Raw genomic sequence first — 16,957 nt, forward strand, 5'->3', positions numbered from 1 at the left:
AAAAATAAATTAAAGAAAAACAAATCTCAAATTTGTAAATGCCAGAAAATAATAAATTAAAATTACTGACACAAACTAAACTGACAGTAAAATGATGTGTATTAGACACAACACAATTACGAATAATGAAAAATAGAAAAATTAAATCTAAACAAATTCTATATAATACTAAGTAAAAGATAATACTGTTACACTAATCTCAACCTGTCTGCCAAATAAATTAAATAAAAAAAAATCTTATTTGTAAATGGCAAAAGCATAGTATAAAGTTACTGATACAAACTAAACGTAGAGTAAAAATAACTTTATTAGTTTTGCTTCAAATTTTGAAATTGTATAAATGTATTTAGTATAAATGAATAAGTACAATCATATTATGCAGTAAGAAAATCTAATAACATTGATTGCAGCATGTGTTATATGATGCATTTGCGTTTATTTAATGTTGACTAAACTTTATTTACATTTTTTTCTCTCAGATATCTGACGCTGAGCTGGAGGAGGTGGTCAAACTGGGTCAGGCCAGTGAAATAGCCCGTCAGACGGCAGAGGAGTCTGGCATCACTAACTCGGCCTCCAGTGCGCTTCTGTCTGAATATAACGTCACCAATAACTCCATGGCCCTGCGCACACCCAAAACTCCAGCCGCACAGGACAAGATCCTGCAGGTTCGTCCCACTGATGCTTCTGTGTGTCTGTTTTTGTGCTGAGTGTCACTGTCTGGTTATTTATAATGCTATTTTAACTTCAACTTCTTTTATTTCTAGAGCACATTTAAAAGGAAACCTGAGTATCAAGACTTGTATGCTTTAACATAATGTAAATGATGCCTCTTTCTGAAATACTTTTTTGTATTGTTTGTTTTTTTGGAATGTGAAATGTGCCATGTTTATTTTTTCTACATGCTTCATAAAGAGGCATCATTTACATTATATCAAGGCATACGAGTGTTGATTTCTCTAGGTCAGGGGTGCTCAATCCTGTTCCTGGAGATCTACCTTCCTGTACAGTTTAGCTCCTACCCTGATCAAACCCACCTGAACAAATTAATTAGGACCTGAAATCCACTTGATAATCATAGACGGGTGTGTTTAATAAGGGTTGCAACTGAAATCTGCAGGAAGGTAGATCTCCAGGAACAGGATTGGCCACCCCTGCTCTAGGTTATATTAAGTTTAACCTCAGTTGTTCAAAGTGTGTAAATAAGTGGGGGTTTTTTTAACATAAAAGAGTTTAAACACTCTGTTGCATAGCTTAATAAACTCAAAACTCTTAGTCTCTTAAAGGTGCAGTAGCCGATTGTCTTTAGAAAAAAAATGTTGTGGTGCTGGTAGAAACTCTCTGCACTGTCCAATAGTAATGATTTGTATAGTAAATATCTAGTAAATGATCTGTAATAGTTAATGATCTAAATGTATGATTTAATAGTAATGATCTAAATATTTTTATATTATGGGTGAGGCATAAGACTAAAAAATGTTCATCCAATTAATTGTCGGGCTGAGATCTCCCATAATTCCGATAAGTCACTTAAACTGTCTGTCAGCAAATGCAGATTTGAATTAATGCGCAGCCCTTTAACTGCAGATCCGCCGGTTGTGCATACACGCGCTGCGGGTTCATGAGAGAGAGAAAGAAAGAGCGCGAGCGGTAAAAACGAATGCTGAATCAAAACTTTTTAAAATTCTGAATTAATATTGGAGTGACTTTTGCACGCTGGAGGAAGGGCAACACCATGGCTAAAGTATTTCTGTTAGACAGGTAATGTTCTGTTTTAAAACTATTTTAGCTTCACGCTAAGCTGATGTAGATGTTGTTGTTATGAATGGATTATCTGCACAGACGTGTTAAGCCACTGAAATCTCCCGGCGAGAGATTGATGTGACTATTTTCAGTTTCATAAGGTCCTTTTACAGCATTGATAATGTTGATTTTTATTCAGTTTAACAGCAGAACATCAGTAAATAGCGCTATTCCACGTAGCCTGCTTAACTGAGCTGAAGTTGCTTTTATATTCACATTGGTTCAGTTTTGAACAATGACAACCTGTGACTCACTCCCAATATTGTTTACTCTGAATATTTGGTCTGATATAGCATGTAAGTGTGGCTTAGTAATGAGTGTAATTCCTCCATGCTGCTGGCCATCACTAGTTGCTGAGTGAGGGTTCTGCTGTCATCTTTAAGGTGCGCGTACTCGTGTTTCAGGAGGTGTGGCCTTGGAAGGCAGGGGTGTGACTATGTGGTTAGCATTGACACAGATCACCTACTGCACCTTTAAATGTTGACTTCTGTATTTTGATCGTATTTAAATAGTAGAGCTGTGCAATTAATCGAAAATCCGATTCGATTTAAATTTAGGCTTCAAACGATTATGAAAAAGCATTAATCGAGATAAACAATTATTGCATCATATGCCGCCCCCTTTCCAGCTGTACACATTTGTTGCTCTTAAAAGCACGAAAGACCGATGCTTATGTGTGTGTGCGGCCAGAAGCATGCGGCCGGTCAGCATTCGGTCTCATTTGCACACTGAGACAAGCAGAGGAGCGCAGACAACTAAAGTCATCTTAACGTGAGCGCTTTAATGGTCAAATAGGTGTCAAAACGCGGTGTTTAGTGATTATTCATATTAACCCTCATTTGTGTAATAAACAAACGAGTTGAGAATCAAAAGACGTGAAAGAGAAACCATTAAAGTGACCGCGCGAAATACTCCTGCTGCCGTCTGTTTTTATTATTAATCAAACAACAAGGAGAAAACCCCTCTCTGCTCTAGAATTTTTGTAGCTTAAGTGTTTTTCTTAGGGTGAAGATGCTTAAATCACAGTTTGTTTCATATTTTTATTCTATTGTATTTATTTCTCTTTCCTTTGCAGGGTGTAAAATAACTGTATGTATACAGTTGAAGTCAGAATTATTAGCCCTCCTGAATATTAGCAACCCTTTTCCCCCCAATTTCTCTTTAATGGGAAGAAGATTTTTTTTTTACTTTTTTCTAAACATATTAGTTTTAATTACTGATTTCTTTTATCTTTGCCATGATCCCAGAACATAATATTTTACTATATATTTTTCAAAATACAAGCATTCAGATTAAAGTGTGATTCAAAGGCTTAATTAGAGTAATTAGGCAAGTCACTGTATAACAGTAGTTTCTTCTGCAGACACTCAAAACATTTATTGCTTTTGGGGCCTAATAAAATTGACCTTAAAATGGGTTTCAAAATAATTAAACCTGCTTTTATTCTAGCCAAAATAAAACAAATAAGCCTAGAAGAAAAAAATATTATTGGAAACACTGTTAAAATTCCTTGCTCTGTTAAACATAATTTGGGAAATATTTATTAAAAAAAAAAAAAAAATCCTCAGGAGCGCTAATAATTTTGACTTTAACTGATAATCATTTTGAATAATCGTGATCACAATTATGACCAAAATAATCGTGATTATGATTTTTCCCAAAATCGAGAAGCAGTATTTAATTGTTTAGCTGTTTTACATATTTAACAGGTTGCAATCTAGTTATGGATGTCAATTTATGATCTCTAACTTTTGTGTGTTGTTGGGGATGTTTTCATACACTCTGGGGTGATTTTGAGTCCTTATTTGGACTTTCTCTGTTTCAGCTTATGAAATTTGATTAATTTTGGGAAAATGCCTTGGCCTTTTTTCAACAACTCAACAATACACTTTGAGAAAATCTAAATAAGCAGCTATGCTCTCACACATACTGTAATCTGCTGTTTTAATACATGCAACTCCATTTAAAAGGCAGACACTTTTTGCACAGGCTTATCTAAAGGGTTAATGCTGCCAACTGATGATCAACAGTAAAAATTACAAACTGTGCCTCTTCCCGACAGAGAAAACCAGCAGCAATCAAGAACGCATGAATATTTGGTGTCATGTCAATTTAATGTAATATTTGTTTGACCCTTACAGGAGGCTCAGAACCTGATGGCTCTTACCAATGTGGACACTCCTCTGAAAGGAGGACTGAACACTCCTCTTCATGAGAGTGATTTCTCTGGGGTCACACCGCAGAGACAGGTTGTCCAGACGCCCAATACTGTGCTGTCTACACCCTTCAGGTGCCCATCATGCTTTCAAATTTGCTCCTTGAAAATCTGCCTCATGCTATTCCTGTTTCAGTGTGTGTTAATATGGAATCAGAGTTTTATATTTGAATTAATTTCCTATTTTATTATTTTTGCTCATTTCATTTTAGCTTTTGTTTTTATCCATAATTTGATATATATATGCCCGCCTGTGAATGACGTCTAGTTTAGTGAACAGAACCTGCATAGGCTGTGAATAATAGGTAATAGAGTTGTAACATTCAGTTTGTGGCACAGAGCGATCGTTTGGGAGCCGTGCGGGAAGTATGAACCGCAGATAGCAGTGAAAATGAAACCGAAAGCACGCACACATTTAAATAATAATGTCGCTTTATAGAGTTGATTATGACAAGCATTTAATTTGTTTTTCTTTCAGAGCGAACACATGGTGTTGTGCATGAGAATAAATGTTTAACAGTGTCAGTATAACTACTCTAGCCTATATAATGCAGGAGGGAATCTAATAATGACAAATGTCTCATTTTACCAGTAGTAAAAAATGATCTAATAATTTTGTCAATGACAGAATGCAAGCATATATCTCAAATGCAATAATTCAACTTTATAATTATGAATAGTTGTGTTCTGATGTCATCCCTTTTCTGTGCATTAATGACCAGGACATATTTAAAGTCTGTTCGGGTTCACTGTTCCAAGTCTATTCAAAATGTAGCATTTAACCAACAGTAGACCTACACATACTATTATTATACGTGTTGTTTCAGCACATGTTTAAGAAATAACAATAGTAATAGCCTACTCATATTAACCTTTATTTTAAATGTGTAAATGCATTACATTTACATTTAGTCATTTAGCAGATGCTTTTATCCTAAGCGACTTACAAATGAGGACAAGGAAGCAACTTACACAACTATAAGAGCAACAATGAATAAGTGCTGTAGGCAAGTTTCAGGTCTGTAAAGTCTAAGAAGGAAAGTATTAGTAATTTTTTTTTTTTTTTTTTGGGGTACAGTTAGTGTGATATCCAGAGAGGCAATTGCAGATTAGGAAGTGAAGTGGAGACTAAATAGTTGAGTTTTTAGTCGTTTCTTGAAAATAGCGAGTGACTCTGCTGTTCTGATGCTGTTAGGGAGTTCATTTCACCAACTGGGCAGATTAAGCGCCAGAGCATTACTGCGATACTTGTTGATTCAGACCCAAGCGTGTGCGTAGAGCGAGTTTTCTCAACTGTGGCTATCACGGATCAGCTGTGATCGATGTCGCCGTTTATCAGCGTCAGTCATCGGTGAACAGTGCCAGAGCGTTAGAGGCAATCGCAGCCATTTCTGTTGAGCTTGTGACCAATCATAGGCGTTTAAGAGCACGCTCAGCAGTGCTCAGAAAGCAAACTGGATAATACTTACATTTATTTATTTGCTATAAATGCTCATGTTCTGTGCATGTCCTTGATATGTGTTTGATGCATTCAAAAAGTGTTTTCTTTGAGCAGGTAATATATCTCACTGCTTGTAATAAAGGACAAAATTGTACAAAATAGAAATATATTTATAAATTATACATTTTAATACAATAATTCTTGTTCTGTGACATAAAAATATCAAATTGTTTATGGAAAGCATCGTCAATGCACTGTAATGCATCGAGATATTGAATTGAACCAAATCGATGGCATGATAATTGTAACCCAACTGTGAGACCAGTGTAGGTTCAAACCTCTAATAAAGTATGCATTTTATATTTGCATGTTCATATTCCATAATTGAGAGTTTTAAAAAAGTTTAGTTAATGTCAATGAATTAATATTTTTCTGTATTTATTTTTCTGTTTCTGCCATTGTAAGATTAAGATCACAGAACTTTGCGCATGAAATCACTGTATTAGTTTAGTATAAAGGATCACTTGACGTTGTAATGATTGTGTAAATGCAACTTTTAATCACACAAGCAAATAACATTTTTAAATATAATAAACATGTGTTACTATACAGCAAAAATTTTATGTTTTACTGTGTTTTATTTATATATATATATATATATATATATATATATATATATATATATATATATATATATGCATTGGTAAGCTTTTAGTAAGTAAGTTTATTTCAGGTTTAATAATGCTGTGTGAATAACGTAATTCCCCAGAACCCCCAGTCACACAGGCGAGGGTTTGACTCCTCATGGTGGACTGACTCCCAAAGCCTCAGTGGGTGTGACTCCAGGCCGGACACCATTGCGGGACAAACTCAACATCAACACTGAAGAGGGGGGAGTAGACTACACAGACCCGTCCTTCTCCAAACACATGGTACATTACACCAGCACTATTACACTTTCATTTTACTGAGGTTAAAAACACTGCTCCATAGTCACCATGAACTCTCAATAGTATTTGTATGTTTTTTTAATAACAATAGTTATTTGTAAGTTCTTTGTATAATGAATATCTATTAAGACAACAATATGATTGCATGTTATATATTGTATATTTCATATAGGTTTTGTCATGAATATAACCAATGCTGCTGTTATGGCATTAAAACATAAATAAATAAATAAATAAATAAATAAATATTAAATCAAAAGTTATGACATGACATAGGGGCGGAGCCAATCTGTTACTTGCTTGAGATCAGTCAATAGCAAGCAGCAATTATCCAATCGATACCCCAAACTAGGGCTGCACGATATATCGTTTCAGCATCGAAATTGCGATGTGCGCATCCGCGATAGTCACATCGCAGGAGGTGCGATGCAAAGCAAAAAAAAAATAAATAAAATAAAGATATATATATATATATATATATATATATATATATATATATATATATATATATATATATATATATTTATTTATTTATTTATTTATTTATATATATATATATATATATATATATATATATATATATATATATATATATATATATATATATATATATATATATATATATACACATATACATATACATAGTTTCCTCATGAGACAGCAGTGCATGAGTGCGTGAGTGAGTCAGACGTTCAGGAGTCGGGGGGCGGAGTGGGACCGGGGTAAAAGGTGACTGACGCAGGCTGCTGCTCCACACAGCAACAGAGAAGGCTTGGCAGAGCGAAAAATACTTTACTGCATTACTATTTTTGTTAAATAAATTTTTGTATCTGAACTGGGTTCCAGAGGCAGTTTATAAACTTGTAGCGTACTTAAAGTGGAAATTGATCGGTATATTATTCCATTACGCTGCATTATTGTTGTCTGCAATCTGTTGCTCTCTGTTTATGTAAGTTAGCTCTGTTAGCGCAGTAATTAAGACAATAGTCTGTTGACAGAGTAACGGTAACGTTCGGTTCTAAAGGTTAAAACGATGCTTGTGTAGTTGTGTCGAATTGTATGCACTTATAGGAGTTTTATGGTATGTTTAAATTACTGTCATTTGCAGACAGCAAGATATATGCTAAGCTAGTTAACCTTAGCATAGCTTCCCGTCACTCATAGATGTATACATCTATGCCCGTCACTTATTAACTTTTAGGCACCCAAATAGATGAGTGAGTCATTCTTGGTCCTCCAGCAGCCAATAAAAACTTGCTCTAGTTCTTTGTGGAAGAATTTTACAGTCAGTGGTGCAGCAGATAAAACAGTGATACTGTATGTAATGTGTGCAAAAGTACATCTTAAGTATATATATATATATATATATATATATATATATATATATATATATATATATATATATTAAGGGTGGAGCCGAACCCGAATACGGTATTCGGAAAGGCACGAATAGCGTGTTTTTACGAATACTTAATTCGAACAAATACTTGAAAAATTATTTGTATTCTGGAGCAAGAAAAACACTATATCAAAAAGCAGCGTTTCCTCATGAGACCACAGTGCATGCTCGCGTGAGTGAGAGTGAGAGTGAGAGAGAGAGAGAGAGAGAGAGAGAGAGAGAGAGAAAGAGACGCTCAGTCAGAAGTCGGAGGGCGCTTCTCCACAACAACAGACAGAAGGCTCGGCTGAGCGAAAAAAATACTTCACTGCATCATTATTTTTGTTAAATAGATTTTTGTACCTTAATTGGGTTCCAAAGGCAGTTTATAAACTTGTAGCGGAGTTGAAGCGGAGTTTGATCGGACGTCTGCAACCGGGTGCTCTGTTTACGCAACGTTAGCTCTGTTAGCGCGGTAATTTAGACAATAGACTGTTGACAGAGTAACGTTAACGTTCGTTTATAAAGGTTAAAACGATGCTTTTGCAGTTGTGTCGAATAGCATGCACCTATGGGAGTTATATGGTACGTCTACATTACTGTCTTTTGCAGACAGCAAGATATATGCTATAGGCTAGTTAACCTTAGCATAGCTTCCCGTCACTTTTTATTAACTTAAAACTCCTCAAATACATTTTGGCACTATGAAAAAATGAGACTGCTGCTAAGCCATTTCTTGGTCCTCCACCAGTCAAAAGAAAAAAAAAAACCTTCAGGTTCTGTGTGGAAGCATTTTACAGTCAGTGGTGCTGCAGATAAAACAAACTGATACTGTATAATGTGTGCAAAAGTGAAATCAGCAGAGGCAGAGATATTAAACATCTGTTAACATCTTCTATCCATAATCATTAATTAATTTCTTTTCGACTAAATACCTTTATCAATCTGGGGTTGCCACAGTGGAATGAACCACCAATTTATCCAGCATATGTTTTACGCAGTGGCTGCCCTTCCAGCTGCTACCCAGCACTGGGAAACATCCATACACTCTCTTTCACACACATACAATAGGGACAATTTAGCTTACCCAATTCACCTGTATTGCATGTGTTTGGACTGTGGTGGAAACCGGAGCACCCGGAGGAAACCCACGCCAACATCGGGAGAACCCAGTCGGGGCTCGAACCAGCAACCTTCTTGCTGTCAGGCGACAGTGCTACTCACTGTGCCACCGCGCAACCTTCTATGTAATGTATTATCACATTTACTAAAGCATCCTCTCCTGATACTGTCTTTGAACCCCCCACAAGCATCAATCCCCTCAATCAGCCCAGCTATGTTCTGCTAAATCCTCCACAAGCACCAAACCATCAACACAGCCACATTCTGCCCCAGCAAGTCAGTTTCAAACATAAAAAAAAAAAAATCTTTGTGTTTGTTTTGTGGCAGGCAGATGACAATAGCAGGGCTGTATCTTTTAGTATTATATAGAATACTTTTGTTCTGCCAGATCTCCCGGGCAGGGTTTTATTTAGATTTATTTAGCTAATTTTAGTTTTTGGAATTCTGTGCATTGGAAAGAAGTTCTTTCAGAAGAAGAACAGTTTTTTGAAGTATTATTTGTTTTTATTCTGTCTATTCAGTGTCCTTCAACAAGAATGGTGGTGGTGGGGTTCATAATATTCACAATGGTATTTTATTAGTTGTTGGTTTAACCATGGATGAGATAATGGCTTCTATGTTATTTTCTTTTCAATGACATTTCTTATCACATGTTCAAAAACAACAACCAATATTGCATATCTATAATTTATATAATGGGTATAATTAAACAATACTTTCACTATAACGTAAATAAGAATTGTAATAGAAAAAATATATATTTTTGCGCCATTTTGAATTTTACTCGAATACAAATACAAATACAAATACCGGCTGCTCCGCACATCCCTAATATATATATATATATATATATATATATATATATATATATATATATATATATATATATATATATATATATTTATAAATATCGCAATATATATCGCAGGGAAAAAATTTTCCAATATCGTGCAGCCCTACCCCAAACACAAAATCGAGCCTGCAAACACAAATGCAAAAAAAAAAAGGTTTATTTGAGGCCTCTTCTCCAAATTTTGCTCCCTAAAATGCCATATCTGCATGTTTATTTTTCTGCACGTATTTGCTATCAGTGTGGTGTTCCTGGATGGTTGTGTTCTGTGTTTTCTCCAGCAAAGAGAGTCTCGTGAGCATCTACGACTGGGTCTGATGTCTCTGCCGGTGCCCAAAAATGACTTTGAGATCGTTCTTCCTGAAAACGCTGAGAAAGAGCTGGAGGAGACGGAGGTGGACGAGAGCTTTGTGGAGGACGCGGCTGAGATCGAACTGCGTAAACAGGCCAGTTAACCTCTGCAAACACACTGATGTTCATGAAGTGATCGCTGGCTGTCCAGACGTGCTGCGTTTGGTGTGTGTCTGCCGGTATTTATCTTGTGTGATATTTTCCACAGGCTGTCAGAGATGCTGAGAGGGAGAAAGAGCTGCGCCAGAGACACACATCGGTTCAGAGAGATTTACCAAGACCTTCAGAAGTGAGAACACACACACACACACACACACATCCTTGTGTATCTGTCCAAACAGTGGTGTTATAGGTAACTAAAAGTACATTCAAAATTTTATAGAGTTGAAGTCAGAATTATTAGCCCCCCTGAATTATTAGTCCCTGTTTATTTTTTACCCAATTTCTGTTTAACGGAGAGCAGATTTTCTCAACACATTTGTAAACATAATAGTTTTAATAACTCATTTCTAATAACTTATTTATTTTATCGTTGTCATGATGACAGTAAATAATATTTGACTTGATATTTTTCAAGACACTTCTATACAGCTTAAAGTGATATTTAAAGGTGTAACTAGGTTAAGTAGGTTAATTAGGCAGGTTAGATTAATTAGGCAAGTTATTGCATAATGATGGTTCGTTCTGTAGACCATAGAAGAAAAATTAGCTTAAAGTGGCTAATAATTTTGACCTAAAAATGGCTTTTAAAAAGTAAAAACTGCTTTTATTCTAGCCAAAATAAAACAAATAAGACTTTCTCCAGAAGAAAAAAATATTATCAGACACACTGTGAACATTTCTTTGCTCTGTTAAACATCATTTGGGAAATATTTAAAAAAGAAAAAGAAATTCAAAGGGGGCTAATAATTCTGACTTCAACTGTATATACACATTTATATATAACGTAAAGTAACTGTAACTAAGAAACATAAGACATTTAGACTTTGCCATATGTATTCATGCTGGGCAAAAATGTATCACATCCAAATAAAAAAAAAAATGGTGTATGAGTGCATATAAAATTGCACACACGCATACATAGAAACAAAATTATACACAACAATTTTGTTACAAAAATATTTCATCATAAATAAATTGTATCATATACATAAATATTTTATATCTATATAATATATAAAATGCTAGAAATGTTATGAAATTCTATCTGTTATACTAAAATAACACTGTTACAATGTCATTTTTTATTAATTAAATGCTATTTTAATATTTAATTTATTATAATATGTATGCATGCCTGTATGTATAGAGATATATTAAAATAATATCTATAGCAGTTTTGTTATTATTATCTTTAAAGGGCACCTATGGTGAAAAAATCTACTTTTTAAGTTGTTTGGACAGACGTGTGTGTATATATTGTATAGACTGTCATATTGGGGTAATATAAACACACCCAGTCCTTTTTTTTCCAATTAAACAACATAAAAACGGTGAACCAATTGGAGCGGTTTTCAGAGCGACCGCAACTTGACGTAGGAGTGCGATCCCCCCGCCCACCGAATTAATTGACCACTGTTGCATTAACATGTCCCGGTAGTCACGTGTATAATCATGTCAACAAGACCAGACGTGCGCAAAGCACGCAACTGGAAATAAAAGCTCTGTTCAGTTCTCTAGGATCATCAATCATCATCAAATATGATCAAGAGTGAGTTTTACATGTTTAAAATGTTTTAAAACAGTGCACGTGTGTAATGAACGACAGCGATTCACTTCAGCTTTACTTCATCAGCACAGCCGCGTGTCAGAACAATTACGAAAGAAGACACTTCAATCCCGGTTTGTGGACGTTAATTCAGGTTTATTTTGTACATAAACAACAGATATCCATACAGCAGCGGAGATTAAGCTGCATCCTGTCACTTTGCATGCAAAAAGAGTGGGAAAAGATTGGGAAGCTAAAGGCCCCTTGCACAGAAAAACATGAGCATTTAAAGGGCACATAGGTAACCCTTTTTTTCATATTTATTATAAGTCTTTTGTGTCCCCAGAATGTGTCTGTAAAGTTTCAGCTCAAAACACCCGTCAGGGTATTTATTATAGCTGTTTGAAATGTCTGTATTAAAGCTGGGAAAAGGTTGTTGCTGTTTTTTTGCACTGGGCCTTTAAGGCGAGTCATCCCCGCCCACCATTCCCACATGCCTGTCAGCAGCATGCCTCAATCCCCGCCCGCGGCTGCCTCAGGAAGCAGATCTCACGTAACATTTGTGAGAAATACTACAGTAAGAACTTTACCAATCAGTATTTGATGCAACTTTTGTGGAGTTGCAACAATGAGTTCACGCACACACAGCGCAGACACACACACACACACACAGCACCGACACGTAGCCCAGACACACGCACATACATATCGTAGACAGGCAGACGTACTCACACACACACATAGCACAGACACGTAGCGCAAACACACGCACATACATAGCGTAGACAAGCAGACACACTCGCACACACACATAGCACAGACACGCAGCGCAGACGCACGCACACACACATACATAGCGTAGACAGTCAGACACACTGACACACACATACATAGCAAAGACACACACACACACACACACACACACAGACAGTGAGAGAGACACGCGGCTGTGCGGCTGTGCTGATAAAGTGAATCGCTGTACTTCCTTACACACGTGCACTGTTTTAAAACATGTTAAACTTGTGAAACTCACTCTTGATCACGTCTGATGATAGTTGATGATTCTAGCAAACTGAACAGACCTTTTATTCCCGGTTGTTTTGCGCTCGTCCTGTCTTGTCGATATGAGTATATGCATTACTATGGAGACATGTTAATGCAACAGCTGTCAATCAATATTGGTGGGCGGGGGGACCGCACTCCTACGTAAAGTTGCGGTCGATCTGAAAACCGCTCCAATTTGTCCACCGTTTTTATGTTGTTAAATTGAAAGAAAATGGACTGGGTGTGTTTATTTCAGCCCAATATGACCGTATATATACTATACTTACACACGTCTGTCCAAACAGAAAAGTAGATTGAAAGTAGATTTTTCACCATAGGTGCCCTTTAAAGCAAATAAATAAACGTAAATATTATTCCGCTTGCTTTCTGAGCGCTGTCGAGCAAGTTTTTAAAGGCCTATGATTGGTCACGAGCTCAACAGTAACTGGCTCTAATTCTCTGGCGCTGTCTACCGATGAGTGACGCTGATAAACGGCAGTGGCGATCACAGCTGATCCATGATAGATGCAGTGGAGAAAACCCACTCTGCAGACAGGCTTTTGTCGTGTCTAGTTCCAGAAGTATCGCTGTAACAGCAGAGAGGAGAGTAAACGTTACCTCACGCCAGCAGGTTTAAAGGTCAGAAATGGCTGATTTTCAAAACTATGTACTAAATGTCATTGTAAATGTGTGTTTTCAGGTGAACGAGACGATTCTCCGTCCTCATAACGTGGAGCCTCCTCTGACCGATTTGCAGCAGGCAGAAGAGCTGATCAAGCGAGAGATGATCACCATGATCCACTACGACTGTCTGCATCACCCCTTCAGCGACGCCAAGAAGACTAAAGGAGTGAACTCCAGTTCCAACAACGCCGAGCACATCTCCTACCTGGAGAAAACACCCTACGAGAAGGTCTCCGAGGAGGAGCTCAAAAAGGTGCAGTCTGCTTGCTTGACTCTCCTGAATTTCACTCCAGAAATTGAGATTTTCAAAATGCATCGCTATTCTCTCTCGACTCCATTCCAAGCCATTTTTTAACTAATAACAAGGTGTCCACAAGGTAAAAGTTGATCAGTCAATTTATAGAAGTGCTATTTTTTAAGGTGTTAAATTTTTTTGTCTTCAAATCTATCTAAATGTAAATATAATCTAAATGTAAATCAATTGGGATGCTGTTAAGTTTATGAACTGGATAAAATTAGATTTGACTTGATGCTGCTTTGCTCACTGCAATAACTTTGGAAACACTGTCATTCATGCTGCTGTATAGGCGCCGCCTGCTGGAAGAGAGTGGATTAGCACTTTTAATCAGTATCATTCATTCATTCATTCATTTTCCTTCAGCTTAGTCCTTTTATACATCAGGGGTCACCACAGCGGAATGAACTGCCAACTTATCCAGCATATGTTTTTTACGGCGGATGCCCTTCCAGCTGCAACCCAACACTTGGAAACACTCAAATACTCTCATTCACACTCGTACACTACGGCCTATTTAGTTTATTCATTTCACTTATAGCACATGTGTTTGCACTATCGGGATGCGACATTAATTGTTTTATACTGAAATTTTCCTTCTAAGAGCGCTTCCTTGGTGTTATCCATATTTCTTTGCACGCTAAACACACGTCATCCACAACAGCAAATAAAAAAACTGCAACTGCATATATATATATATATATATATATATATATATATATATATATATATATATATATATATATATATATATATATATTTTTTTTTTTTTTTTTTTTTTTTTTTTTTTCCATCTGGCCCTCGGCCCAAAAAGTTTGGACACCCCTGATCTAGACAATTCACAGACTATTTTTTTATTTATCTTTTACTGTATGCATAAACTTTTTATAAACGGGTTGTTTTTATTCTAGTCACATAAATTAATTGTTTAAATATCTATCACATATATGGTACTGCTTATATTATTTCACCATTTGTGCACCAATATAAGTAGTGAATGTGCGTGTCCGTGATTGGGGCTGTGTCAGTGTGGTAATGTGGGCTGGTGTGGCTACAGTGCCAGGGCTGAATTTTTGTCCCAGTCCGCCCCTGTTGCCATGTGATAGCGAACCGCACCAAGAGAAAAGAGCAACAATGTAACTATTTTAATCCCTGTTTCGGAACAAATGAATCACTTCTCTGGTATAAAAGAACCAGTAAAAGCATGTTAGAATGTATCGAATTTAACTCCTGTATATACCCTGAATTAATTGACCCTTGATATCACTGCATGGCTATTAACAGATTTTTTAATGAGCTATTGTAAGCATAGTTCACTTGCATTGGCAGGTTGTTAGTTTGCATGTAACAATATTTATTTGATTTATTGGCGTTATCATTGTATTGATGTAAATTAAATTCAAGTGGAAGAGGCACTTTATGTTTTAGTCTGGGAGGAAAATCTGGCAGGGATTTTTTTTTTTTTATTGTAAAATGATATAATGAAATGAAACGTGTGAGCACACAGGCGGATGGAGACATCTAGAATTATTAATATGACATTCATATTCAGTGTGAATCTCTGGAGCTTTAGTCAATCTGCAGGTACAGATTCAGAGCGGCTGGAAGTTATGCAGAGCGGGAAGCTCATGCCAGAACATGTCAGATTTCACAGCAAAATTAAAACAGGCTGCAGTCAGTTTTGGCACTGTTAAGATATATTATGAAATTACACCAATTTCAGCACATCTCTGTTTCCAATAGTTGCAAATTATTATCATCATAATGTACTTCTACATTAAACATTTGTATATGCCGTTAGCTTCATTTCGTAAACACAAACATATAATTTAAACCGAATTAAATATGATTTTTTTGTCACACTTTTACTGTAAGGCTTGTTTGCGCATTGTGCAGCATTTATTAATTATAGGTCAACATTTACTAATGCATTACAAACATCCAAAGTAATTTGTTCTTTCAGTTTTGGTAGTCATTATGTATGGTTTTCACTGCATTTTAGCCTTGAGCTCATAGTCTGTGTGTCTGTCAGGCTGGAGATCTGCTCCTGCAGGAGATGGAGGTGGTCAAGCATGGGATGGGTCATGGAGATCTGTCCATGGAGGCGTATAACCAGGTGTGGGAGGAGTGTTACAGTCAGGTGCTGTACCTGCCCGGTCAGAGCCGCTACACCAGAGCTAACCTGGCCAGCAAGAAGGACAGGATCGACTCTCTGGAGAAAAAGCTGGAGGTGAGATCTTCATCGCTGTCTCCTTTGTGGCCACTAGATGGCGCCGTCTGGCTGAAAAATATGTGTTCGAACATTACTGAAGGGTTTGAGGAATTAAGTGCTGTTTTTTGGCTGGTTTTAATTTAGGAGACTTTTGTTTTCACTTGTTAGGAGTTTAATCTTTTTAGATGAGTGTTTAATATATTATTTAACTTTTTATTATTTTTTTATATCTATTTTTTATATAATTTATTCCCTTCCCCCTATATATTGCATTTATTTTTGTTTTATGTTTTATTGGTGTTATTTGCTCAGTATTTATGAAATTTTATGTATTTATTATTAATTTTTTTTCTTCTGTTTTTTGCTTGGGTATTTCATCTTTTTGTTGAATTTGTTACTGTATTGTTTATTTTTATTTATTATTATCAGATCTATTTATTGAGTTGATTCCTGAGTCCAGGAGTTGAGTTTGAGATTGCTTTAGAGACATCTTGTACAAAGGGTCTCCTTTGAGGAGTTTCTTACAGCAATCTAAAGAAACAGCAGAGGTTATAAGAAAGGGAAAGACAGCAGTGGTGTAGTTGTGTAATGCTTTGTTAAAACTCAGAGTCGTGGCGTGTGTTTCCTCTGTTGGATGTTTTATTGTTTTTGTTTCCATCTCATGACTTTGGAGAATTCGCTGACCCTTTTTTGCATGTCACACTTTATTGCAAAATTGAACGTCTGAAAATAGTTTGCGTCTTGTGCTGGTTTTAATATTTTCTGGAGCCAGTGTCTGAAGGACAAATTGAATCCTGGTTTTTCTCAGACTTCCCGTTTAAACATGACAGGATCAACAGAGTAAATGACTCCTCATATTTTTTCTATATTAATTTTTTTTTTCCTAGGCATTTTATGTTTTGAA

The 16,957-nt window shown here is 36.2% G+C and overlaps 1 protein-coding gene across 5 annotated transcripts in view; it reads left to right on the forward strand.

The window, feature by feature from the left end:
- Positions 1-16,957, forward strand: part of cdc5l (CDC5 cell division cycle 5-like (S. pombe)) — a 453,211-nt gene that overhangs the window by 19,806 nt on the left and 416,448 nt on the right. For all 5 annotated transcript variants that reach the window (XR_012392666.1, XM_073927071.1, XM_073927070.1 and 2 more), the window contains exons 8-14: positions 480-668; positions 3,945-4,093; positions 6,229-6,391; positions 10,041-10,205; positions 10,319-10,399; positions 13,563-13,799; positions 15,874-16,071. Coding sequence is in view for 4 of the 5 variants with exons in the window: in XM_073927071.1 (XP_073783172.1) it covers positions 480-668; positions 3,945-4,093; positions 6,229-6,391; positions 10,041-10,205; positions 10,319-10,399; positions 13,563-13,799; positions 15,874-16,071 (1,182 nt within the window). In the remaining variant the exon portion in view is untranslated. The remainder of the gene's footprint in view (positions 1-479; positions 669-3,944; positions 4,094-6,228; positions 6,392-10,040; positions 10,206-10,318; positions 10,400-13,562; positions 13,800-15,873; positions 16,072-16,957) is intronic.

The sequence above is a fragment of the Danio rerio genome, chromosome 17 (assembly GCF_049306965.1).
Source record: "Danio rerio strain Tuebingen ecotype United States chromosome 17, GRCz12tu, whole genome shotgun sequence".
In the NCBI taxonomy this organism is placed as follows: Eukaryota; Metazoa; Chordata; class Actinopteri; order Cypriniformes; family Danionidae; genus Danio; species Danio rerio.